Here is a 26,744-nt window from a genome sequence, read left to right as displayed (position 1 = left end):
TTTGTAAGTAATCAGTAATATTTTAAAAGTTATACAATGTTTAATAGGGAGCCAATGCAGTGTTGACAGAACCGGGCTATTATGGTCATACTTATGGTCATATGGGCATTTTGGACCAGCTGTAGTTTGTTTATTAAGCATGCAGGGCAACCACCCATAATAGCATTACAATAATCTAGCCTTGATGTCATGAACGCATTAACTAATTGTTCTGCATTTTTCATTTAGAGCATATGACTTAATTTAGATATATGTGATGTGGTCTGGGAAAACCCACCACATGGTGAAATTTTACCTATTACATGTTTTGATATCATATGGAAGCTGGTATCAAGCCCTTTCCAAATCTGTTTTTATTTTTATCATAGCATGTTGGTAGCAAAAGTTATGTTTATCTGAAGTCGGCCGATCGCTATGATTTTCTGGAACGGAATTTTGAGAAAAACAGGTTTAACTGTCACTGTCGGGACGCTTGTCCTCCATCTCGCGATTGTTATAAAACTGCGTGACATTATAGTTTAAACAGGATTGGCGCGAAATGCGCACTAATACACATTCACTGTACATGTTATGTGGTTTATTTTATAGGTAAACTATCTTTGTAGTGTTAAGAGACGGACAGGTGTATGGGATACCTATACGGCGATTGTTTTTTTTTTCACCTCTGCCGGGCGTTAGAGAAAATGGTCGCATAGAATGCAGTAGAGAAAGAGTATTTTCAGCTTGACACTATAAATCGTTGTTTTTCTGCACTAAACAAGGGAATTTTGCCAAGATATTTTCAGAGATAAGAGAAAAGATGTTATAGAATAATAATTTAATGAAAAAAAATTGACAAAAAAACTGACATTCAAACTATTTTGGAATTTACTGAAAACGGCCCAGCGCGACATCCGACGGGTTTTCCCAGATCGCATCACATATTTTTAAGATGAAAATGCGGTTTTACAGAAACTAGACACGTGACTTTCAAATGAAAGATTGGTATCAAAGAGCACACCCAGGTTATTACGTGAGGAAGTTTTTTGTCCAATAATTAGAATCTGTTTTTTTTCAGAATTAAGTAGTAGGAAATTGCTAGTCATCCAATTTTTTTTTATATCATCCATGCATTCCGTTACTTTTGTGAATTTGTAAGTTTCGTCAGGGTGTAAAGAAATATAGAGCTGCATATCATCAGCATAACAGTGAAAACTAATGCCATGATTCCTAATGTTATCTCCTAAGGGTAGCATGTACAGAGTGAACAGCAACGGTCCTAGTACTGAGCCTTGTGGTACACAATACTGAACTTTTGATCAATACGACATCTCTTCATTTACTGCTACAAACTGATAACGGTCAGATAAGTATGATTTAAACCATGCTAATGCAATTCCACTAATGCCAACATAATTTTCGAGTATTTAAAAGAATGTTGTAGTGGATGGTGTCAAATGCAGCAGTAAGATCGAGTAACACTAATACAGAGATACAACCACGATCGGATGATAGGAGCAAATCATTTGTGACTCAAATGAGAGCTGTCTCAGTACTATGGTACGGTCTAAATCCTGATCGAAAATCCTCGCAGATATCATTTCTTTCTAAAAAGGAACATAGTTGTGAAGATACTACCTTTTCTAGTATCTTTGACAGAAAAGGTAGATTGGAGATCGGCCTGTAATTGACTAGTTCTGTAGGATCAAGTTGCGTTTTTTTTAACAAGTGGTTTAATCATAGCCAGCTTAATAGTTGTTGGTATGTATCCTAATGACAAAGATGAATTAATGATATTAAGAAGAGGATCTATGACCTCTGGAAGCATCTCTTTCAGTAGCTTAGTCGGTATAGGGTCTAACATATGTTGTCGATTTAGATGATTTAACGAGTTTAGAATAGTCTTCCTCTCCTATAGCAATGAATGAATCAAATTTTTCCTTAGGGAGACTACAATGCACTGCCTGATGCGATACTGTAGTAGACGGTTGCATAGTTATAATTTTCTCCCTGATATTATCAATCTTATAAGTGAAGAAGTTCATAAAGTCATTACTGCTGTGCTGCTTGGAAACGTCTGGGCTAGAAACTTTATTTTTCGTTAGTTTAGCTACGGTTTCAAGTAAATGCCTAGGGTTTTGTTTATTTTCTTCTAATAGGGTTGAAAAATAAGCAGATCTAGCAGCTTTTAAGGCTTCCCTTTATGCAACCGTGCTCTCTTTCCATGAAATCCGAAATACCTCTAGTTTTGTTTTCTTCCAGTTGAGTGTGCTCGTTGTACCACAGTGATGGACTATTTTCTTTAATCTTCTTTAAGCGCAAAGGAGCAACTAGAGTTGTGCCGATGGCTGACCAACATCACGATGGAGAGCCACCATCGTGATGCCATGCCCCCCCAATCTGTCAGACTAGCCTAGTCTCACGGCAGTTCGTGAAAGGTCAAGCAATTTAAACTATTGATTCGTGGCACCAGTGGTTGGGAACCTATGGCTCGCGAGCCATACCTGGCTCTTTGGCAAAAATCATGCGGCTCGTAAGGTCTCTCACCCTTTACCAACAAACGAAAAAATTAAGACACATCAGCAGAGATCGGCTCTCTGCAGAAAAAGCAGCCGATTACAATTCCCTTATTGTAGCCTACAGCCTAGTTAATGAAAAGTTTATAATAATAATAATATTCAAGTTGTACCGGCAAAAGTGCATGTTCAGTGCTGTTCGCGAGTGTCACGAGTCTCCACAGCAATCAACTAACCACTTCTGTGGTAACTTGTAACCTACAGCTCCTGCACTGGGATTCAAGCAGCTGCAGCTTGTTTAAGGTAATGGCGAAAATAATTTTAGAACAGCAGCGAAAATGTAAAAGTAGGCTATATAAACTTTAATATAACCTTTTATTGAAACGGGTGCTTTGCTGTGCAAAGAGACATTTTGAAACATTTCACCCGCTGGCTGCTGGTACTTTCACTTTTGCCGCAGATACCCTTTATGTCCTATAATATACATGTCATAATTTTGATAATCCAGATTTCAGTTGACGATTCTGTTTAAAGTTATTAATAACAAAACATGAATGAAAGAGAAAGAAAAGAGCAGGATGTGCTTTATATTGAAAAGAAATATTAAAAGCGCGATAAGTCGTGAAAGAGAACTGAATTATACTCAGTTCTATCTGAATTATAAATCTGTTCTAAGCTATCTGGGATGCTGAGATGATGAAACTGATCAGGAAGATTATTAATAAAGCAATATTTAGTGGCTGAAGTGATAGGTCTAAAATATTTGTAACACAGAGTCAGCTTTGCAGCCTTGGCTAAACGAAGTTTACACGAGACTAGATAATGATTTGAGATGTCATCGCTCTGCTGCAGAATTTCAACGGCATCAACATTGATTCCATGTGATAATATTAGATCTAGAGTATGATTATGACAATGAGTAGGTCCTGACACGTGTTGTCTAACTCCAATGTCTTTAAATGTCAATCCCAATGCATATTTTTCGTTATCTACATGTATATTAAAATCACCAACAATTAGGACTTTATCTGCAGCCAGTACTAACTAATAGATAGAAAGTCAGCAAATTCTTTGATAAAGTCTGTATGTTGCCCTGGTGGCCTGTATACAGTAGCCAGCACAAATCTCAAACGTGATTTATAATTTACACTATTTATTGTTACATTAATCACCAACACTTCAAAATAATTATATTTGAAACTAGACTTCTTAGTAATTCTGAAAATATTACTATAAAATACAGCAACACCTCCCCTTTTGCCTTTCAGACGAGGTTCATGTTTATAACCGTAATCTTGTGTAGGGATGCAACGATACCATTTTTTTAGAATCGATCCGATCCGATACCAAAAATTCTGAGTATCGGCCGATACCGATCCGTACCGATACCAGCGCAGTTTTTTTTTTCTATAACTCTGTTTAACTGATAATAAGAACTGAAAAAAAGAAAAACAACAGAAAATATATTATCATAATCTGACATAAATACTTTTATAAACTAAATTAGTGGATAACTCAGCAGTAAAATTTAGTCTAGAAAAATCACGAGTGCACAATAATTGTATAAAATCTGAACATTTTGTAAAAAAAAAAAAAAAAAATTGAGACAATAAGTGTAGCACTAAATCTGGTAAAACTTAACTTTACACATTGCTCTTTGTATTGTTGTAAAATACATTCATGAAAAAGAAGATAAAAATCAAAAATAGCAATTATTTTATATATGGCCTACTATAAAATTTAGACATTTTTTAAATGTATAGCACAGCTGTTTAATGAGGTAGCAACATATGATAGATAGGACAGAACAAAAACGGCTATTAATAATCTTTAATTTCGTCACTGTATTATGATATGAAAGGCTCCAATAGGCTACAGTGCGGCACAAAGCGCTTTATGCGCATCCCGAGCGCAGAATGATGCGCTTGAAGCAACATGAGTCACAGCGCGCAGCGCGTCGAGTCCGCATTGAAAAGTTTAAAGCACAAAGAAAATACATATTGATTCGTAGTTTATTACATCTATCTATGCAATAGTCTATTCAGCATTTTCTTTTAACAGTTTTAAATTTCAGTTACTGTGCGCGTAAAGAACAAATAGTGCTCTGACCAGTGTTGTGATCTAACAGACACCCGGTAACGTTAGAAAGTAAAATGAGGTACAGCAATAAAGTCCAGCAAGATAAAGTTGTTTTATGCGAAACCATAGACCTTTATCTACAGATCAAGTATAATAATAGTAACATTGAATCATCTTGGAGAGAGTTTCATCGTGTTAACTGTCGTAACCTAACGCCACGCGCTAGTTGAATGCTGAATGAAGAATGATTGACAGCCGCAGCTGAGGGAAATGTTTACGTGATCTTGAATTTAACGACTTAAATATTAATTTATATCTCACATTATACTATATAATGGCTTCAGAACACTTATAATATTGTGCACGAAAACTTATGGTGCTTTATAATGTTTGTGTGCCTTTTGTGGGGCTTAACAATAACACAGAATAGTATACGCATAATATCGGATTTGGATCGGCCTTGTCTGACCGATACCCGATCCACCAAAAATGGCAGTAACGGAGCCGATTAGGGTCCATCCCTAATTTTGTGTGGTGGACTCATTTAAAGTCATAAAATTAAAAAATTTAGGGGCACTCCTTAAATCAGCTTGCAATGCAATTATTCAGTTATCCCCAAAATAACTGTAATACTGACAAATTCTTTAATAGGCTATGTGCACAAGCGCCGCGACGAACTTCCACTATTGTCAGTTGTCGGCATATCAGTTTCCGGTTTACGGCCGCTTCATCGGCGTCCGCTGTAAACAAACAAGATGAGTGCTGCTGTTGTACGAAATAAAGAGATACTATGTGCGTGACACATCTAAGTTTCTAAGAACTGTAGGTGGATCTTACGGCCGTTTCCCACATACTCCGTGTGCAGTGTGTGTGTGTGTGTGCGGTGCAGGAGCAGCACGCGCTATAGTGCTTCATATATGATGCGTTCGCAGTGAATAACTGATTCACGGCTGTACCACAAACACTTACTATTTTTATTTAAAATCCAGAAGTTAGGCTGCAACTTTTATTTAATAAAATGTTTCTTCAGCATTGCGATTCTCTTTGTACACATATAACCTACACTCTTTAATGGACGCATGCACGTTTAAACACAATTTAAACAACGTAGGGCTATTATTCCATGCATTACTTATATTAAGTTGCTCAAGCAAGTGGTCAAATATTTAACTGTAAATTGACAAAAACAGCCGACTCTCATGCCTTTTCTTTTCCATTTACATTTTAATAAAATAAATCTTGCATGTCACAAAGAACTTGTTTTTCCACCTCCACGAATGAGACTACAATTTATTTAATTAAACGCATTTATGGTGAAATTACTACATTTTCATGTCAATCTTTGTTAATTTTGACCACGAAACATGCGCTGTCACTTTAATTCAGCGTTTGCAGCACAGCAGAAATAGACTCGGTGTGGAACGATGTAGATAAATTGTAATTTGTCAATAAATTTTAGTAATCTCACCATAAATGCATTTAATTCTATAGGCCTACTACTATTTTTCAGTCATCTTTTTACTTTTAGAAGACCGGGGTAAAGCAAGGTAAACTACAATTTACTTAAACAAGGCGACATAATGATCAACACTCTCATTCGTGGAGGTGGAAAAACAAGTTATTTGTGACATGCAAGATTTATTTTATTAAAATTTAAATGGAAAAGAAAAGGCATGAGAGTCGGCTGTTTTTGTCAATTTACAGTTAAATATTTGACCACTTGCTTGAGCAACTTAATATAAGTAATGCGTGGAATAATAGCCCTACGTTGTTTAAATTGTGTTTAAACGTGCATGCGTCCATTAAAGAGTGTAGGTTATATGTGTAAAGAGAATCGCAATGCTGAAAAAACATTTTATTAAATAAAAGTTGCAGCCTAACTTCTGGATTTTAAATAAAAATAGTAAGTGTTTGTGGTACAGCCGTGAATCAGTTATTCACTGCAAACGCATCATATATGAAGCACTATAGCGCGTGCTGCTCCTGCACCGCACACACACATACACACACACACACTGCTCACGGAGTATGTGGGAAACGGCCGTAAGATCCACCTACAGTTCTTAGAAACTTAGATGTGTCACGCACATAGTATCTCTTTATTTCGTACAACAGCAGCACTCATCTTGTTTGTTTACAGCGGATGCCGATGAAGCGGCCGTAAACCGGAAACTGATATGCCGACAACTGACAATAACGGAAGTTCGTCGCGACGCTTGTGCACATAGCCCATAATAAATCGACTCAACGTACAAATATTGCAATGTGCAGGGCTCCCGACTAACATTTGAGGGCAGCAGCACCGGAGCCACTGAGTTCTACAAAAAATATCTGGTAGCACTGGGGCTGACAATAAAGCACTAAGCTTAATTTACAGTGTAGATGAAATTAACTTTAATTATTATCATTCATAATGTCTTAATATTAATTAAAATGCAAAACAAGTCAAAAATGTATATTATGGAGTGAAAACAGCAAGTTTACAAAATAGCCTACTGTTTACAATGGCAATTTATTTTTTATTTTTAACAAGTGTTTAAATAAGAGTTTTCCTACATCTTAATTTTTTTAGTTTTAGGACAATCTTTGAAGGATGAACAAAAAATGTGTTGGTCATCACATTAAAAATAACATTTATATATGATGTTATAGTTTTGAAGTGCTGCAAAAAGATGTGTAGTACTTGTAAGCGTTTGACTATTTCTGTCACAATACCATAGTTATGGTTAGAGTTACTACATTAGCCTAAATCCATGGTGAATGTTGCTGATTTGTGGACTGAAAGCCTTTTCTAAGTGTTTCTCCTGGTTTCCACGTCAGCACTGTTTGATCTGATATGGTTTATAACAGAGAACTCTGCGCCGAATCGGAATGTTTCTCACTGGATCTCGCAGCGATGATGTTATTAATTCTGAGGCGAATTCAATGGATTTCTTCACTGAATCTCCAGAGTCTTGATCTCCTAGTAACAGTATCGCGCGATCGAGATTGGCCCGCGACTGGCAAGTTCGGGGCGCTGCGCTGTCTATTATTGGTCCGAACTAATAAACGGTCCTTGAAGCATAAATGAGGATCGCATTTTCGTTCCGCTTTCATTTTGTTTGCATCCGCTGCGAGGCAACGTTGTGGTCGCGCCAGCGAGACCTAAATAAATATTTGGTCGCACCGGCAGGAAAAATGGTCGCAAAATGCGACCAATTGGTCGAAGTCTGGAGCCCTGATGTTTGAGCTCTAAGACTATGTGCCATATTACTAGAGAGAAGAGCAGCACCATCCCAGGAGGGATGAATACCATCTCTTTTCAACAGGTCAGGTCTGCCCCAAAAACCTTTCCAATTGTCTATGAATTCTATATTATTTTCCGGACACCACTTTAGACAGCCAGCCATTAAATGAGGACTATCTACTAACTATCTTATCACTCCGGTGAACAGGAAGGGGACCAGAGTAAATTACAGTGCCTGACATTGTACTTGCGAGTTCACACACCTCTTTGATGTTTATTTTTATTGTGGACACCTTTTAAAAGTGAATTTTGCATAAAAGTTCCCCTTTAAGGATAAATGCTGGTTATTGGTATCTGTCGATCTTGGTGTTAAAATATCAGTGATCGGTGTTGGCCTCAAATTTGCAGATTGGTCCACCATAAGCTGTGTGATTGACTATTTCACAACCTGTGCAACCTGAGCCTTTGCTATATTTGAAATGGTTGATTCGACCAAATCTACATCTGACAACAACGTGTCCTTTTTAAGTACACATTCCCACAAAATAGCATGTGTGGAATTTAAAGCAACATGTTACCTAATTGACCTTATATTATCCTGTTTTTTGACTGGTTTTGATGAGTTTATGAGAATTTTGTCTCCTCAGGTATTAGCAGAGGTTCTTTCAAGAGTCGTGGAGGAAAACAAGCAGCAAGTGGATGAGGAGAGACCTGAGACAGTTTGGCTACAGTGCCTGAAGTGTCAAGCTGAGTTCTGCCAGCCAGCCACTGAGTCAGACAACAGCCTGAGCCACCTGGAGGAGCTAAGGAATGACAGTAAGGATATGGCCCTAAAAATCAAAAAGAGCATTTTTTTTCCTTTTCATGAGCAAGGCCTTTGATGGATAGGCGGACCTATACTCCTGCCAGAACATTCCAGGGAGCGGCTCAAACACATGTACCTTTTAACAACTTACTAGTACTGTATTAAAACAATTACAATTATTCTCTCTAGTATGACATTGGTTACTTCCACCTCATTGCAATTAAACACCTTATTCTAATGTGCCATGATGGTTGAGGCTAAACCATTTGATTTATACTGGTTATTAGCATGGCAGAATTTTTTTAGGTCAGCTTTCAGTACAAGATAAAGCTAATAAAAAAAACATGAATCTGACTTACCATAAGTGGGTGATCATCTTGTTGGAGCATGACTGAACCTGGCTAAAATGTCTCACTAAAGAATTTCATGAATACAGAATGGTAGCCAAGCACTGGGTGTGATCGCTTTATCTTGAGACTCCATTAGGCAGCCAATAATTTTCAGCATAACCCACTTAATAGAGTTTTACTTTTTTCCACTGTTACATCTTGCAGGCCATTTTTCTTTTAATGACTGGTTTGAAACACAGTTTATCCTCCTCTGTAGCACTGCATAGTTTTAAAACATGCAAACCAGAGGTTCTAGGACATTTGTTCAGCTGCTTTCAGTCTGTTTGCTTGGCGTCCTGCAGATCATCTGGGCCAAACACATAGTTGATTCTGCATGGGGGCAGAGATCAGTGAAGGTGTTTATTTTAAAAGCATTAACATTCTTAAAATAAATCTGAAGGAAAGAACATGTTAAACACTCTATGTACATCTCTTTGATTTTCTTTTTATCTGCCATATTTGAATGCCTAAACTATATTATATGGACTGGATATCTCATGAGCATTTATCTTTGTATACCTTATTATATTTTTTTATGTGATTTTTATTATTTTCAACAGGTTGTACTGTCATCTGCTCAGAGTGCAATAGCGATCATGTGGTTCAGTTGGCTGTCCAATCAGCTCCTTCCACCAGTACACCATTGGAACAGAATGATGCCAGATACTTTACATTTGATGACAGGGACAACCCTGTCCTTCCCCTTCACAACAAGGTCTGGGTTTGTATGGTCTTTTGGCTTGATCTATTCATGACAGTTCTCCATTACTGTTCTCTTTTCACTTACTTGACTTGCTTCATTCCTCTAGTCATTGGTCCCAGGACAGTCTTTGCTATCCCGTGGCAGCCCCCTCCATTTGACTCAGCATTCAGAGGCCTCCACAGAGGGAGCCACAGCTTACTTTCATACAGCCCATAGCTTCCTGTCCAATTGTTTGACCAGTCAAAATGAGGCATTGGTTGACCAGAGAACCTCTCAACTAATCAACTTCAGCACTACGGATGGACAGGTGCAGGGTAGCTCAGAGGAGTTTAAAGAGAAGGTCGCTGACAACTCCTGCTACAACGGCTATCAAAAACATCAGGACCAACAGTCACCGAAGCACACAGAAGGATCCAGCAATGGTAGGTGGTCCACTCTGGGGATGAAGATCAGTAGGGTGGTTAGAAAAATAAAGAAACTAAAGTAGATGAAACTACCCTGGAAAAAAAACAGATTCACGTTTTTATTTGAAATAACACAAAACATTGTAATTATTGGGCCTAGGCCTGTTTTAGGAATGGCATTTGAATTGCATAGAACTGAAAAAACTAACAAGTCTTAAAATGTCTTAAATTCAGTTTGATCAAATTTAAGGCCATAGAAAGTCTTAAAAGGTATAACAATAATCTTAGGGTGTATTCACACCAGGAAAGTCCTATAGTTCACTTGCTTTGGTCCGGACCAAATAGAATGTTGATTTTTTTTGTTTGGTACGGTTCGAATTCACACTGCTTTTTTTGCAAGTGAACCAAAATGTGTAAACAAAACCACACGTTTGCTAAGGTCGTCCATTCATTGGACAGGAATTCTCAAGCAGGGAAAAGCAGGAAGTGCAAAAACAGGCTCAGCATGGAGATATTTTGTAATGTAATATTTGTTATTTTACTGATTTGGTGTTATTCTCTACAAATGCAATATGAAGAAACTATGGTAGTATAGATAAAAGCCCGCCCGCACTGATAATTGATTGCTTGGGTCCTTACATGCGCTTCTTGTGGCACACTAGCTGGCACACACACGCAAGGTCTCTTGCTCTCTCTCTCTGCCGTGCACGCGCTCTTGCTCGCTCGCTCTAGATTCCGGGAGATTTTAACTGATTTGCTGGCATCAGGGAGCTGCTATCGACATGCGTGAGACTCCCGGAACTTCCGGGAGACTTGGGATGTTTGTATAATAAGACACCATTATGCCAAAATGTCCGTTTTGTTAAGTATCCTCATAAGAGCAGTCACATAAAAAGGCGCAGTTTTCTGCAATTGGGTCGGTTCATGTTCACACCATAAACGAACCGTACCAGAGTTCGTTTGGAACCGTACCGAGACCACCTCTTCAGCTGGGTTTCGGTTTGATTGTTTGGGCCGCAACCGAGTTCGATTGCTGTATTCACACCTGCCCAAAAGGTCCGCACCAAGGGGGGAAACGAACTAGAGTTCGATTCAATCGAACCAAACAAGGCAGGTGTGAATACACCCTTAATTAACATTTTTTTAATTAAATAATTATCATCTTAAAATTGTGGGTGGAAAAACAGGAATCGTGATACGTCCTAATGTGATTATTAAACTCCACAATTAAACTGAAGGCAATGATGTGCTGTTCTATTACAGAAAGGAAAACTAAAATGTTATTTAACACGTTAATTAAATATGTGTATTTTACTAGAACGTTTTAAAAATCTGGTTATTGACTTTCTTTAAACACATTAGCAAATCAGCAAAAACCTATATCGTTTGACCTCTAATTCAAATGTATCGTAGTGCCACCATCTTCAGTACGTATTGAATAAATCATGTCTTAATAATTTTAAACTTGCAGTTACCTTGTTTTGCATTTGAATGTGTGCTGCAGCCTATTTAGTTAAGTAAAAACATGCTATTTTGTGATTGCATGGGTTTGTTCCGCATGGATGTACAGAATTGATTTTATTTATGCAGGTCTTAAAAATTTCTTAAACTCTTACTTTTGATTTTAAAAACTCTGCATATGCCCTGATTTAAACTCTGTGTCCAAACTATGTGCTTTGTAAAGATGACTTTAGAGAGAAGAAGTTAATTTTCCTCTTGTATTTGTAGATGTGACACACTAAATTAGTACCAGACAATAAAGCCAAGTGAATACCCAATATGGCCGACCTTCCTGGCCATAAACCATGTTAACCAAGTGTATAGATATAGCTAGAATTACAGATATTATATTGATATTACAAATATGCTGTCATATTTCGATGTTTTCTGGCACAATAGCCTTTACCTTTTTATCCCATTGAGGGATTTAATCATAATTCTTTTCATTGTAGGTCAATTTGACCTGCTCTCAGAGACAGTAGACCATCGGCTCCAGCTTTTCCTGGATGTGGAAGTGTTTGGGGGAGAAGAGGAGCTTCGCTGCTTTTTAAAGGCAAGAGAACCTGTTTACTATGCCCTCATGAACATGAACTGAAAAAATAGACTTGGGAATAGCGCAAGACAAATAAATGCAACCAAGTAGCCATGTTAGATCCTTTATTCATGAAGGTAAATTTATGCTACTTTATTGCTACATTTCTCACAGTCCACATTCCACCATATCACATGCTGAACCACATGTTCTCATGCTGGGTAAAGTCATCATCTGTATGGAAAATGGGTGCATTTCTTTATTGTGAACTATGAATTTCTCAGTGTAGTTTCATTATTTTACTGGTATCCTGCACTCTAAATATATTCAAACTTGCCCCTTTGGCCCCTTCTGGGTGCCCTCTGCCTTAGCCACCTGGTTTTCTCCAAAGAAACAATCTCATAAGGAAGTCCACAGCAGGACCATGAGATTAAATTAATTTAATACACTCTCTCCACACCAGCCTTTTGCACTCTCACAGTTTAGAGACATTGGGCCCTATTTTAACGATCTGAAACGCAAGTATCAAGCGCGAAACGCAAGTAACTTTGTGGGCGGGTCTTGGGCGCTGTTGCTATTATACCGGCGGGATAAATGACTCTTGCGCCCGACGCCAATCTAAAATGGGTTGGTCTGAAGTAGCTTCATTATTCATAGGTGTGGTTTGGGCGTAACGTGAAATAAACCAATCAGAGCGTCATCTCACATTCCCTTTAAGAGCAGGCACGCTTGTTCTAAAGCGGATTCCTATTATAACGGCGAATTTGCCAGGCGCGGTTCACAGCCGAGGAGACTAACTAACTGACGTTCTCGTCACGGCCGTAAAACACAGAGAAGTGACATTGGGGATGGAGAAACACAAATTAACTTCGGTTAAACAGGCGTATGATAATTTGGGTAAATGTGTAAGCTAGATGTATGCTTTTATAATAAACTATCTATCTATCTATATCTATCTATCTATCTATCTATCTATCTATCGTAATAATGTATGATTTGCAAAAATGAAAACTGCTGCTTAAACGAGAGAATCAAAGTGTATGCGCGTTGTGCACACACTACATTGATTATGGCCAAGCATGCGCCCTAAAATAGCATATGAATAACATGCGCAACGCGCCACTGACTTTAAACTAGTTTTTTTCGGTCAGTGGCGGAATTGTTTTCTAAACCTGTAAAATACCATGAGGGAACGTTTGCGCCGGAACACGCCGCCTCTTTGCGCTGAACCGCCCCTGGGAGCGCAAGTGTATTTCTTAGTTAACCGACGTGCTTCTGTGGAAGGAAAAGTCCGCTGTGCGCGGGTGCAAAATAGGAATGATACATGCGTCGGTGTACAAAGTCAATTGCGCTGGGTGGAAGATAGGGCCCATTGTCTTTCCCTTTGTTAATTTCAAATTCCAAAGTGCTGGTAACGCTTAAAATACGATCATACGACTCTAATGCAATCCAGCAAACTACTTAATTGCATTCTTTTGTATTTATACCAAACTGGCTTGAAAAGTTTTTAGTCGTGATTACAAGTGTTTGAAATAAATTCTGCATTTCTAAGTGCTTCATTCAGCATTTTTTAAAAAAGCTGTAATTATTTGTATTAACCTTTTTTTGTGGTTTCACTTGATTTCAGATGTCCATTGTGAAGTTTGGAGATGCAGTGGAGTTCCATTCCCTCATGGTTGTGTCAGACCAGTACATCTACATCTTAGAAATCACCTCACAATCTGAGTAAGCAACTTCTGTTAACTTCTTCAGTTCTGAAAGTGCAACTAACTATTGTTCACTAAAATGAACTTTTAAGTAAGTGTATTATGAAGTCTAGAAAAACACACACACACACACACACACACACACACACACACACACACAAAAACACTAATTCTTTCCTTATTATGTTTTAGTGAGTTTTATGTGTAAGCGGGGTAAATGTAATTGGTGCAATATCCAATCCACTCCACCTAATCAGTATCCTCAGCATACATTAGTGTCAAATTGGGTTTTATTTATATACATTGAAACAAGTTCACATAAGAAGGCTGTATTTATGTCACCATGGCCTTGTTGCACAGGTAATCACAGCCATGCTGATATTTGGGGGAAAAACAGCATGATTGCAAATGTATAATGAACTGTTGTATGACAGCAACAAGAAGAGTAATCTGGAGAGAATCACTGGGACTTTTGTGTTTTTCTGACAGGCTGTCAGTCTTAGAGCAATTAGTGGTGTGGATATTTCAGTGTTGTTGGACTGTTATATCATCACTCTCAGCTTACATAGAAATTAAGATGGAAAAAAGATTTGTGCTTAGTGTCATGACCATAGACTGTAAAAAAAGATGAACAGCTTTCTTCCACTGTAGAAAAATGAAGCCAAAATATCCGCAGTATCAAGATCCCGCCCACACACTCCTGCTTCCGCAGACTCAATCGCAAGAACAGCAGTCAATCATGACGTTACACCACATTTTTATAGCATCAAATAACAAACTAAAACTAAACTTACTTGAACATATATCTGTGTGATAAGTGGAATTTTTTTATTTGACTCGTTTTCAATTACATGGAGAGGGTGGGGTTTATGACTTATACTGCAGCCAGCCACCAGTGGGCGATCAAAATGCTTTGGATTCACTTTTCAGGACGTGTACGACACACTTGGTCATGACAATAGTCAGGTCCCAAAATAGATAAATAGCCCTGGATAAGATGCAGTAGGCATTTTTGAGGAAAAGTACTTCAAGTGTTGTTTCTATATGATTTTTAGGTGCTGAATCCATTTCTGCCGTATAACAAGTTGTAAACATCACTGTTTTGGCATAAACAATAAAAACAAAATGGCTGCCAAAAAAAAAAAGTTTTAATGCATTTGTTGCAGTTTAAACATTAAACATTAGAACTAAAACTATGCATTCTCAGAATATTTAAACATGTAAACAATGAAAAAACAACATTAACATGAAAGGGATAGTTTTTAATGGCTGCTGGAATTATGCCAAGGTACACTGGGAAGCATATATCAGTGGAAATATGCAATTATGCCCAGCCCGAAGGGGGGGACTTGGAATACACATGACCCCAGGGGGCTGCATATTGAGAATCACTGGGGTGTCCAGCTGCAGGTGGAATATTTCAAACCCAGGGGTGGCAAGGTAGCTTGCCGAGGGAAAGACACATGCTCAGAGAGGCTTACAGTGGACTACACACGTGGGGGTTGCCCAGAGGCCGTGTTAGGTGTCGCCCAGCCTGCAGATCTACATATGTCTGTTGGCGAGGCGCCATGCGCTAGAGCCCAAGAGGATGCCACACTCCGGGTGGAGCAGGCCGTCACATCAAGGGGGCATGGTCGACCTTGCTGCTGGTAAGCCAAAGCAATGGTGTCCACTATCCAGTGAGACAACCTTTGCTTGGAGAGAGCCTTTCCCTTCAGCTTCCCACCATGACAGACAAAGAGCTGGTCTGAAGTCCTGAAACAATGCATCCTGTCTATGTAAGTATGGAGGGTGCGTACTGGACAGAGCTGTGCCAAGGCTGGGTCTGCGTCCTCCAAGGGCAGCGCTTGCAGGTTCACCACCTGGTCTCGAAAGGGTGTGGTGGGAACCTTGGGCACATATCCAGGCCGGGGTCTCAGGATCACGTAAGAGTTAGCCGGTCCAAATTCCAGGCACGCTTCGTCACCCGAAAATGCCTGCAGGTCCCCTACCCTCTTGATGGAGGCCAATGCAACCAGGAGCACTGTTTTCATTGACAGGAACTTAAGCTCCACTGATTGCAGAGGCTCAAAGGGAGCACTCTGCAGGGCAGTTAAAACCACAGAGAGGTCCAAAGAGGGAACGAGAGGAGGGCGAGGAGGATTCAGTCTCCTCGCTCCTCTCAGGAAACTGATGATCAGGTCGTGCTTTCCAATGCACTTACCATCAACTGCATCATGATGTGTGGCAATGGCGGCACCATACACTTTCAGGGTGGAGGGAGACAACCTTCGCTCCAACCCTTCTTGCAAGAAGGAAAGCACGACACTGATCGGGCCTTTCGTGGGTTCTTTAAGTTTAGAAGAACACCAGTTGACAAAGAGGTTCCACTTCAACGCATAGGCATGTCTCGTGGACGATGCTCTAGTCTAGCGGAAGTGATGGTAGCCACCACCGCTGGTGGTAGGGTACTCAAACCTGCCTCGTCCCATCCAGGAACCACACATGGAGGTTTCAAAGATCGGGACGAGGGTGCCATAGGGTGCCCCGTCCCTGAGAAAGCAGGTTCTTTCTCAGAGGAATTGGCCAGGGAGGTGCTGTCGCGAAGAGTACTAGTTCTTGGAACCAGGTGCGGTTGAGCCAATACGGGGCAACCAAAATTACCTGCTCCTCGTCCTCCCTGATCTTGCGCAAAGTCTACGTAAGAAGGCTCACTGGGGGAAAACGCATACTTGCAGAGGCCCCGCGGCCAGCTGTGCGCCAGTGCATCCGTGCCGAGCGTGCCCTCGGTCAGGGAATAAAACAGGTCGCAGTGGCAAGAGTCGTGGGAGGCAAACAGATCTACCTGTGCGTCCCCGAACTGATCCCAAATCAGATGAACCGACTGGGGATGGAGTCCCCATTCTCCAGCGAGAGGCCGAAACCGAGACATATCAGCTGCACGGTTCAGGTCTCCCGGGATATAAATGGCTCGAAGCGACCTCAGATGCTTCTGACTCAATATGAGGAGGTGGCAGGCGAGTTGCGACATACGGCGGGAGCGCAGACCACCTTGTCGGTTGATGTACGCTACTGTGGCGGTATTGTCTGATCGGACTAATACGTGCTGACCCCTGAGCAACGCACAGAAGCAGTGCAGGGTGAGACGTACAGCCAGCAACTCGAGGCAATTGACATGCCAAAGGCGCTGGGGTCTTGTCCAGGAGCCTGCGGCAGCATGTCCATTGCACATGGCGCCCTAGCCCATTATGGAGGCATCTGTTGATACAACAACATGCCAGGAAACTCGTTCTATGGGCACTCCAGCCCATAGAAAACTGAGGTTCGTCCACGGGGTGAAGGTCTGAAGGCAGTCACTGGGACTCGGAGCGTGCCTTGTTGCCATGCCCACCTCGGGACTTGATCGCGAAGCCAAAGCTGAAGCGGTCTCATATGAAGCAAGACGAGCGACGTTACTGCGGCTGCGGATGCCATATGCCCCAGGAGCCTCTGAAATAGTTTCAGTGGAAACGCACTCTTGCCCTCGAACTGACGAAGGCAAATTAGCAGTGACTGCGCGCGCACGCACATGGCGACCGAGTCGATTTCCATACCGAGAAAAGAGATCCTCTGCACGGAGCAGAGTTTGCTCTTCTCCCAGTTGACTCGAAGGCCCAGACAAGCTAGGTGCCGCAGCACTAGGTCCCTGTGTTCGCAAACCTTGTCTCGAGAGTGAGCTAGGATCAGCCAGTCGTCGAGAGGAACAAGGGCTGCCTCGACAACCTTTGTGAAGACGCGAAGAGACAGGGCTAGCCCGAAAGGGGGAACCGCGCACTGGTATGCCTGCCCCTCGAATTATATATATATATATATATATATATACTGGTATGCCTCATTTGCATATGTAAACATGACATTTCAGAAAACTTGTAATACAAAAAATGTCTGTCTCTATGTAAGTGAAAAACTGGAAAGGTTTTATGGTGATATCTATAACTTAAAATTTTTACCCTATCCACCTGTAGTGTTTTGGCTTTGAATAATGCACCTATTGTTTCAATGACAATTACAAGAAAATGGAACCCTTATTTCAATGTTATACGATGGATCCTTATTCAGGAGACATTGAACTTTCTAAAAATGTGGTATAACAACTTTTCCTCAAAAATGCCTACAGGGTTACACAATCTTGAAGATTCGGACCTGACTACAATGAAAAAGCAGCACTGACGCAGGATTTTAGAAGCAAAAAACCTTAATGTACCTTACACTTGAGATTGTAAATGTCTGGTGGATGAGACACATTGTCCTAAAAGTTGAACACAAAGTTTTGTGACATGTCAGCTTTAACAAGTTTGAAGATTGAACAAGTTCAGTTTGTACTGCTGCACTGTTTTTCATACACCAAACTTCAAAGTCATCAACTTATTACTTGAAAATTAACTTTTACCTTCATAGCGATAAATTCAGTTTTGAATGCAAGTACACAATGATGTGTCTGGCATTTGATACCTGTGCGTCGTCACACCCTCTACACAATGCTGCGAGGGGCTTCTTGTCCAGTGTGTGACCGGATTAACACTATATGTTTGCTGCATGTTCAGGAAATGTAAATCTAGTTAAAGGGTTTGTTCACCTAAAAATGAAAATGATCCCATAATTTACCTTCAAGCCATTCTTGGTGTATATGACTTTCTTCTTTCAGCCAAACACAATAGGATTTATATAAAAAAAATATTCTGGCTCTTCTAAGCTTTATAATGGGAGTGAATGGCACCTTTTTTTTAAGCCCAAACAAGCGCATCCATCCATCACTACCAAAAGTACCAATACCAAAAATAATCCATATGGCTCCAGGGTGTTAATAAAGGCCTTCTGAAGCAAAGCGATGCGTTTTTGTAAGAAAAATATCCAGAATTATAAATTTATAAACTGTAATTACTAGCTTCTGGATAATGGCCGTCTGCGCGTTCACAAGAGAGTCGAGTTCCGGCGGAAGAGTGAACTCTTGACCCGACGCATGACGTATTGAGGAAGTTCAGAGGATAGAACTAAACAAAACACCGGTCATGAATCAAAAGTCTAAAATTAGAATTTTTAAAGAGAAATGTCGGAGGGCCTTGAGTTTGTTGCCCAGCCCTATTTGTTTGAACTGCGAGAGGCGTCTACTCTCACCTAAGCTTACGCTATGCCTGCGTCATTTGCCGGAACTCGACTCTCTTGTGAGCGTGGGGATGGCCGTTATCCAGAAGCTAGTGATTACAGTTTATAAGGCCTTTATTAACCCCCTGGAGTCGTATGGATTACTTTTATGATGGATGGATGCACTTGTTCGGGCTTCCAAAAAAATGGTACTATTCACTCCCATTATAAAGCTTGTAAGAGCCAGGATATTTTTTTAATATAACTCTGATTGTGTTTGGCTGAAAAATAAATTCATATACATTTTCATTTTTGGGAGAATTAACTCTTTAAGGTTTAAAGCAACACTAAATAACTTTTTTTACCTTAAAATGATGTTTCTAAAATCGTTTCAGTGTTTCATCAAGCCGTAACAGGGTGAAAGGCACTTCTGCATTCGCTTTGCGGCCCTATATCTGCTATAACCGCACTATGCAAGTTTGTCAGATCGAGTAGCGTTTCTGTAGTTCGAATGAGACATAAGAAACTACAAATTTGACTTGCTTTACGGCAAGCGTTACAATAGTCATTATTTTGTTTTTCTTCGTTTCTGATGAAAAGTTCTTTAGTGTTGCTTTAAATCTCCACTAACTTATTTTATCTGTAAATTCACGGACAAAGGGAATTCATCTGATTTAAATATATAATCTCTTTTCTTTCCATTTTCCCTATCCCTTTCTTTAACTGTCTCTCACTCCTTATGCAGTGGGCAACCCTCAGACTGGCTGCGGAAAAGAGAAAGCCATCGGTTGTGTGAACTCAGCTATCTGGAGGTGGGTCTGGGCTCTCAGAGCATCCATCTGGAGTTTGATGAGGGGGCAGCAGCGTACACACTACTAGTGCGAAACAGTGCCCGCTGCAAATTGTTCTTCAGCAAGCTTACAGGCAAGGCTTCCTTTTGTATGCTCTTGCTCTGTGGAAATGACAAATAGCAAAGGCTTGGCTAAGAAAATGTATTAAAAACAATGTTGGGTGAGCAGTGGATTAGCAGGTTTGCTGTTTGACTGATTGGTTAGCAGTTCAACATGACTAATTATTGTTTAATAAAACAAACAAAAGATTTGCTTCCTGGATGAAAGCAAAAGAATAGTTTACACAAGATTTAGAAGGAAGTACTGAATGAATGAAGGTGGTTTCCAAAAAAATGGGAAGTTATGTGTCCCCTTGAACGTAGTGTTTAAGGCTACGTTTAGACTGTCAGTCCAAATCTGATGTTTGTGCATATCCGGTTCAGATTTAGCTAGTGTGAATGGCCAAAAAACACATGTATTGGAAATCCGTTTCAGTCTGACGGCTCTGCATGCCATGTAAAACTTAAACGTCAGACGATATTATAGGAAACGCACTGAAAGTCGCTGCCAAAACAAGGCTGTGTTGTTCCAAAGTGCCGGACGAGTAGAAAATGACAATATAACGGAGACATGTTTGTAAACATGTTTTTGGGTTTGTCTCTTTAAATGCAAATGAGCTGCTGCTTCCGCTGCCGCCTCCATCAGAACGACAGAACAGTTTGCATGCTTTGCTTGAACTTTTGCCATTGCGTTAGAACTAGTTACACTGTTGTCGCTTGTGAAAACCAAATGGTGGCACCGTGGGTGGAAATTTGCCGATTAAGGGGCGGTAATATTATAATAAGATCCCCTTCCTACATCAGATGGGGAGCGAAGTCTGATCTGCTTATTTTTGGGCATGCTTGAAAAGAAAGGCTCTCCAAAACAAAGTTACTGGTTTGTCACTTTTCACGTTTTCTGGGTTGGTAGATGCACCGGGGACCCGGTTATAGCACTTAACAATGGAAAAAGTCTGATTTTCATGATAAATCCCCTTTAAACAAGACCACATCTCTATTGCAAACCCCTCCATGTTGCGGTTGTTGTATTTGGTGTTTACCTACCAACACAACATCATTGCCATAGAAACCAATGCAGATATTCCGGAAACCGAAAGAGCTGCATGGACACACAAATCGGATCTGAACAGTTGCGATACACACTTCAATAATTTTAGATCAGAATCCAATCGGATACACGAATAATCGGATTTGGAGCCTTTGATCAGGGTTGGAGCTGAAATATCCGGGAAGGTAGATCTCCTGGAACAGCATTGGAAACAAGGAAGAACAAGGAAGCTTGATTTCAAACTTTTAAAAAATGTACAAAATAAAGATCAGTAAACAGTAATAAAATAATAAATTACAGACAATTGTACAAATAAATACATAAAGATACAAATGAAATAAACAGTGCAAGTTTTTCAGGTAGGTCTTACAGCAGTATTTAGATAAGAAATACTACAGAAATTGAATATTTGAGTTGGCTAATCAAATATAAAATAACACTTAGGGCCCTATTTTAATGATCTGAAACGCAAGTATCGAACGCGATACGCAAGTAACTTTGTGGGCGGATCTCAGGGGCTGTTGCTATTATACCGGCGGGATAAATGACTCTTGCGCCCGGTGCAAATCTAAAATGTGTTGGTCTGAAATAGTTACATCACTCAGGTGTGGTTTGGGCGTAACGTGAAATAAAACAATCAGAGCGTCATTTCACATTCAAGCAGGCATGCTTGTTCCATTGCGGATTGCTATTATAATGTCGGATTTGCTAGGTGCACGCCAGGAGCGGTTCACAGCCGAGGAGACCAACGTTCTAGTCAGGGCGTTAAAGACAGAGTAGTGACATTTTATGGGGATGGGAGAAACCCACCCAAATTAGCTTTGGTAAATAGGCATATAATAATTTGGGTAAATTTGTAAGCTAGATTTATGCCTATTTTTTCACATATTCATGGACACCACAATGATTTCCCTCATGTGGATTTTTTTTCCTTGTAATTATGTATGGTTTGCAAAAATGGCAACTGTGGCTACTGTGTAGATGAGAGAAGCAAAGTGTATGCGCGTCGTGCACACGCTACATTATGGCCAAGCATGCACCCTTAAAATAGCATCTGAATAACGCGCCACAGACTTGAGACTAGGTTTTTCCTGGTCTGTGGCGGAATTGTTTTCTGGAACTGCAAAATAGCACCAGGGAACGTTTGCAACTGAACACGCCTCTTTTCGCTGAACCGCCCCCGGGAGCGCAAGTTCATTCCCTTATTTACCGACGTGCGTCTGTGGAAGGAAAAGTCTGCTGTGCATCGGGTGCAAAATAGGAATGATGCATGCGTCGGTGTACAAAGTGAAATGCGCTGGGTGCAAGATAGGGCCCTTAGTTTTCACTGTAAAAAATGAAATACATATTAATCCTTACAATCACAGTTACAAAAAAAGATACAAAAGTTATTCAGTTTCCGAGTGCACTGAGTGATTTTCTCTTTTGTTGTTCAATTACCATTACCATACCGAATTATTGTCTGCCAAAAGAAAGAACCAAATCTAAACTAGAGAACTTAAGAGAGTCAACCGTAATTTCAGTCTTACTTCCTGCACAAACCTAAGTAGGTTTGTAACAAATTTGCATAATGCCAGCCTATAGTCTTTATAGGCTTCCTTGTCTACTTTGACCTGCCCTCAAACACTGCAGTTGTACCTTAGGCCTGGAAGAGTTTGGTTTGTGTTGTTGGCATGTAGAGAAGACTCTTTTTTTTCTGCGCTGTGAAATCAGATCTACAGGGTGGGCCATTTATATGGATACACCGTAATAACATGGGAATGGTTGGTGATATTAAAGTCCTGTTTGTGGCACATTAGTATATGTGAGGGGGCAAACTCCTCAAGATGGGTGGTGACCATGGTGGCCATTTAGAAGTCGGCCATCTTGGATACAACTTTTGTTTTTTCAATAGGAAGAGGGCCATGTGACACATCAAACTTATTGGTAATGTCACAAGAAAAACAATGGTGTGCTTGGTTTCAACGTAACTTTATTCGTTCATGAGTTATTTACAAGTTTCTGACCACTTATAAAATGTGTTCAATGTGCTGCCCATTGTGTTGGATTGTCAATGCAACCCTGTTCTCCCACTCTTCACACACTGATAGCAACACCGCAGGAGAAATGCCAGCACAGGCATCCAGTATCCGTAGTTTCAGGTGCTGCACATCTCGTATCTTCACACCATAGACAATTGCCTTCAGATGACCCCAAAGATAAAAATCTAAGGGGGTCAGATCGGGAGACCTTGGGGGCCATTCAGTGTGTGAAGAGTGGGAGAACAGGGTTGCATTGACAATCCAACACAATGGGCAGCACATTGAACACATTTTATAAGTGGTCAAAAACGTGTAAATAACTCATGAACGAATAAAGTTACGTTGAAACCAAGCACACCATTGTTTTTCTTGTGACATTACCAATAAGTTTGATGTGTCACATGGCCCTCTTCCTATTGAAAAAACAAAAGTTGTATCCAAGATGTCCGACTTCTAAATGGCCACCATGGTCACCACCCATCTTGAGGAGTTTGCCCCCTCACATATACTAATGTGCCACAAACAGGACTTTAATATCACCAACCATTCCCATGTTATTACGGTGTATCCATATAAATGGCCCACCCTGTACTTTGCATGCACTTCCTCATTAATGTTTATGTCACTTTGTATACAAGTGCTAGGAAGCCTCCGGAGCTGAAAATCAGATATGGCAATGGCCGTTTCGTTTCCAACATGCGCTGAAAGCAGTAGACCAATCAGGGTTGCGTTTCTCAAAAGCATCGTAAGCAAAGTTGATCGTAGAGACCATTGATGGCAATGGTTTTATGATCTACTTAGGCTTACGATGCTTTTGGGAAACACAGCCCAGAGCAGAGGAGGCTCTTGGAAAGGAGGGGTTTAGAGAGAATGAATCCTTAATCAAACCGTTTCAGACAATGAGAAAAGAGGTGATGCTGCAATGTATATTATGAAGAAAGTGTTTTTTGACCTTGGATGTAGACCCATGTAGACCTATTGTAGGAGATCTGCAAAACAAAATTAGCTGACAGCTGGAGCAGCTGACAGGGTATGAACTTTCAACCATGATCCACCAGTACGCCAAGCTCAGAAAGGATACTTGTGGAAACAGTAACCTTCTGTCACAGCCACTGTGATCTTAGAAGCTGACATATATCTGACACTCTTACACATTGTAGGAACTAGTTGCAACCAGACAAAAGACCTGGAGTATTTATCTGTCCATCCCAGTGTTCTTTTTTATGGTTTTCATTTTCATCACATACTGTTGGGAAAACAGAGGAACAAAAGGGTGTTACAAATATCACAATACAGCGGAGGCAAAACAAAACATTAACCTGATTACAAAAAATGGCACATTGTTCGATCTGAACAATGAAACTGACACTTTTTTTTTTTTTTTTTCACAACAATCCATTTGGACCATTTTCTCACAGCAACTCATTTGGACGATTTCATTTGTGATTTATCAGAGCAACTGCACCATTTACATTTATTCATTTAAAAGACGCTTTTATCCAAAGCAACTTACAATTGAGGAATACAACAAGCGATTCATCTAAAGAGGCAATAAACACAAAAAGTGCAATTAATATAAATTTCACCCATCGTTCAGGATATTACAAGCAGGAATAGTGAGTGCATAGGTGAAGGCATAGTTAAATAGATGGTCTTTGTGCATTTCTTAGTGTGGGTATGTCCTCTGCCCACTTGTTTTCCATCTATGTGCAAATACTGATGACCATTTGTAGTCCATAGTCTCTGAAATGGTTTGATCTCTTCTTGTTTCTCTTCTCATTGTCCATTCTTTTCCACTTGGACTGTAAGTCCTTTTGGAATAGCAATCACTGGTGTTGTTCGAGTCTGTGCCTCTCCATCAGTTACATCCATGGTCGGTCTCAGGGTTTTAAGATCGTTTAGGCCTGGAGTTCTGGATCTTGCAGGTCTGGAAATCTCTGTGTTCTGTTATTTTTCTTGAGAAAATCACCTGGCTCCATTGGTTCTACTGACCATCTCGTCATTCAAACCACCATATCATCTTTCTCCCAGAGGTTACACATTTCAGACCAACATCGCAATGCTTATACTGAAACAATAATCAGAAGCAGAGGTTGCCCCCCTTCCCCCCACAAGCATATTTTCACATTCAAACATCCTTTCCACATGCATGACAGACAAAGCTTTGAAGAGGTCTCTCATTGTCTTGACAATGTCTAGCAATGTGACCAGCTTTTCCACATGCATAGCAAAGAATAACACCTACTGAATTTATTCTTGCAAATCTCCTTGGTCTATGATGGAAACCATTAGATAATGTAGAACATTCTCTCTCTCCAAAGGCAGCCACTGGATGTCTAGATTTGGCAGCTTTCATTTGACTATTTGCATTAGCATTATTGTTGTAAAACTGTGTCATTTTAGCAATAATGCCATTATATTCAGAGCATTGTCACAGCAGACCGGGTGAGTGGGTCTCATTTGTTAATCAAGGCAGACTTGAAAGTGACATCATTCTTAGTAATATCAGGATTGCCACTGAAAGTTTTAAACATCGCCAATAATCGTTCTGAAAATGCTGCTGGGTGCTCCCTTTTCCTCATGTGCATCTCAGATATTTTATCCCAATTAACTGACATCACACCTAAGACTTCCAGCAGTGCCTTTTTCCTCTTTGACTTATTAGCATTTCTGTCCTTTACTTTCTTAGTTAAGGCTCTAGACAAAGTGTCAGGCAAGCACATTCTTAACAAAACGCTTGCATCACCATCTGTTAAGTTGTAAACTTCAAATTTATTCCTCCAAGTTTTTCAGAAAATCTAATGAATCTTGTTTGGTAGGATCAAATTTACCAATATTCTTGATCACAGTTTCGAGTTCAGTTTGATTAAATCCTCGGACTATGGTAGAGGTCATTGGTTCCCTTCCTTCACTAGCACGAATATTCGTAGTAGTATGGACTGGTGCCATGGGAAATCTGACTCTACAGTCAGAGTATTGTTTACTGAATGACTGAGAATCTTTTTCCCAACCCTCAGCGCTGTCTTCCTGCAAATCTGGCATTTCTGGAACTGGGTTACACAATGTGACACCTAACAATGTCTTATTAGGGTTTTTGTCAGTTGTGACATTCTTTATCATAAACTGACAAGCCGCCTTTGCTTCCTCCAAATTGTCGGACAATGTTTCCACAGATGATTTAAGCATACTATTGTTAGTTCTAAGAAGTGCGATCTCATTCTGCATCTTGACCTTTTCTTCTTTCCAGATCATTTCACTAGCCAGGTAATTTTTTGTAGAAATTACCCCAGTAATTTCGCTCATTTTCATCCTATAACTCATCTACTCTCCTCCTAGTTACTTTGTATGAAGCAAAAAGAGCTTGAAGCGCATGAGCAATTTTCACATTTTTGTTCTGCATTTTGGGATCATTTTCTAACTTGGAGATAGCCCACTTGTACGGGTTTATGAACAATATTCTCTATTCCGTCAAACATTCCCTGAGAACCGTGTTTAGCGATGTAATTAACAATAATTTCTTCCATTTTCAAAAGTCTTATCAGGCTTTAGAGTATCTCGTGATCTAATTGTTATTCACAAAGTCTGATTTAAATGACTACACGTTATCTAGTTCCTTTAAGATATCCGTTAGTCTAATTATTCACAGCTCCAGTACTTCGGATGCAAATGAACAATGCCTTAAATTTCACTATGCAAAACAGTTAAGAAATGTACTGTAACACTGTCACAGTAAGTCAGACAAAACCACACAATGTCTGGTTTTATGTTATATTCTTAAAACAACCTACTTAGCCACCGTACTTTGGGCTTAAACAATCAAATCAAATTTAAAACACTGCCACAGTAT

General features: G+C 40.0%; 1 protein-coding gene across 2 annotated transcripts in view; it reads left to right on the top strand.

Moving 5' to 3' along the window:
* stk11ip (serine/threonine kinase 11 interacting protein) overlaps nt 1-26,744 on the top strand; it is an 82,034-nt gene that overhangs the window by 37,288 nt on the left and 18,002 nt on the right. For both annotated transcript variants that reach the window (XR_014031196.1, XM_081380321.1), the window contains exons 17-22: nt 8,448-8,616; nt 9,555-9,709; nt 9,804-10,119; nt 12,054-12,154; nt 13,761-13,858; nt 19,685-19,863. Coding sequence is in view for 1 of the 2 variants with exons in the window: in XM_081380321.1 (XP_081236447.1) it covers nt 8,448-8,616; nt 9,555-9,709; nt 9,804-10,119; nt 12,054-12,154; nt 13,761-13,858; nt 19,685-19,863 (1,018 nt within the window). In the remaining variant the exon portion in view is untranslated. The remainder of the gene's footprint in view (nt 1-8,447; nt 8,617-9,554; nt 9,710-9,803; nt 10,120-12,053; nt 12,155-13,760; nt 13,859-19,684; nt 19,864-26,744) is intronic.

This window comes from Scardinius erythrophthalmus, assembly GCF_964197995.2.
Source record: "Scardinius erythrophthalmus genome assembly, chromosome: 12".
NCBI lineage: Eukaryota > Metazoa > Chordata > Actinopteri > Cypriniformes > Leuciscidae > Scardinius > Scardinius erythrophthalmus.
The sequence above is the reverse complement of the archived record's forward strand: the minus strand, read 5'-3'. Positions and strand labels throughout refer to the sequence as shown.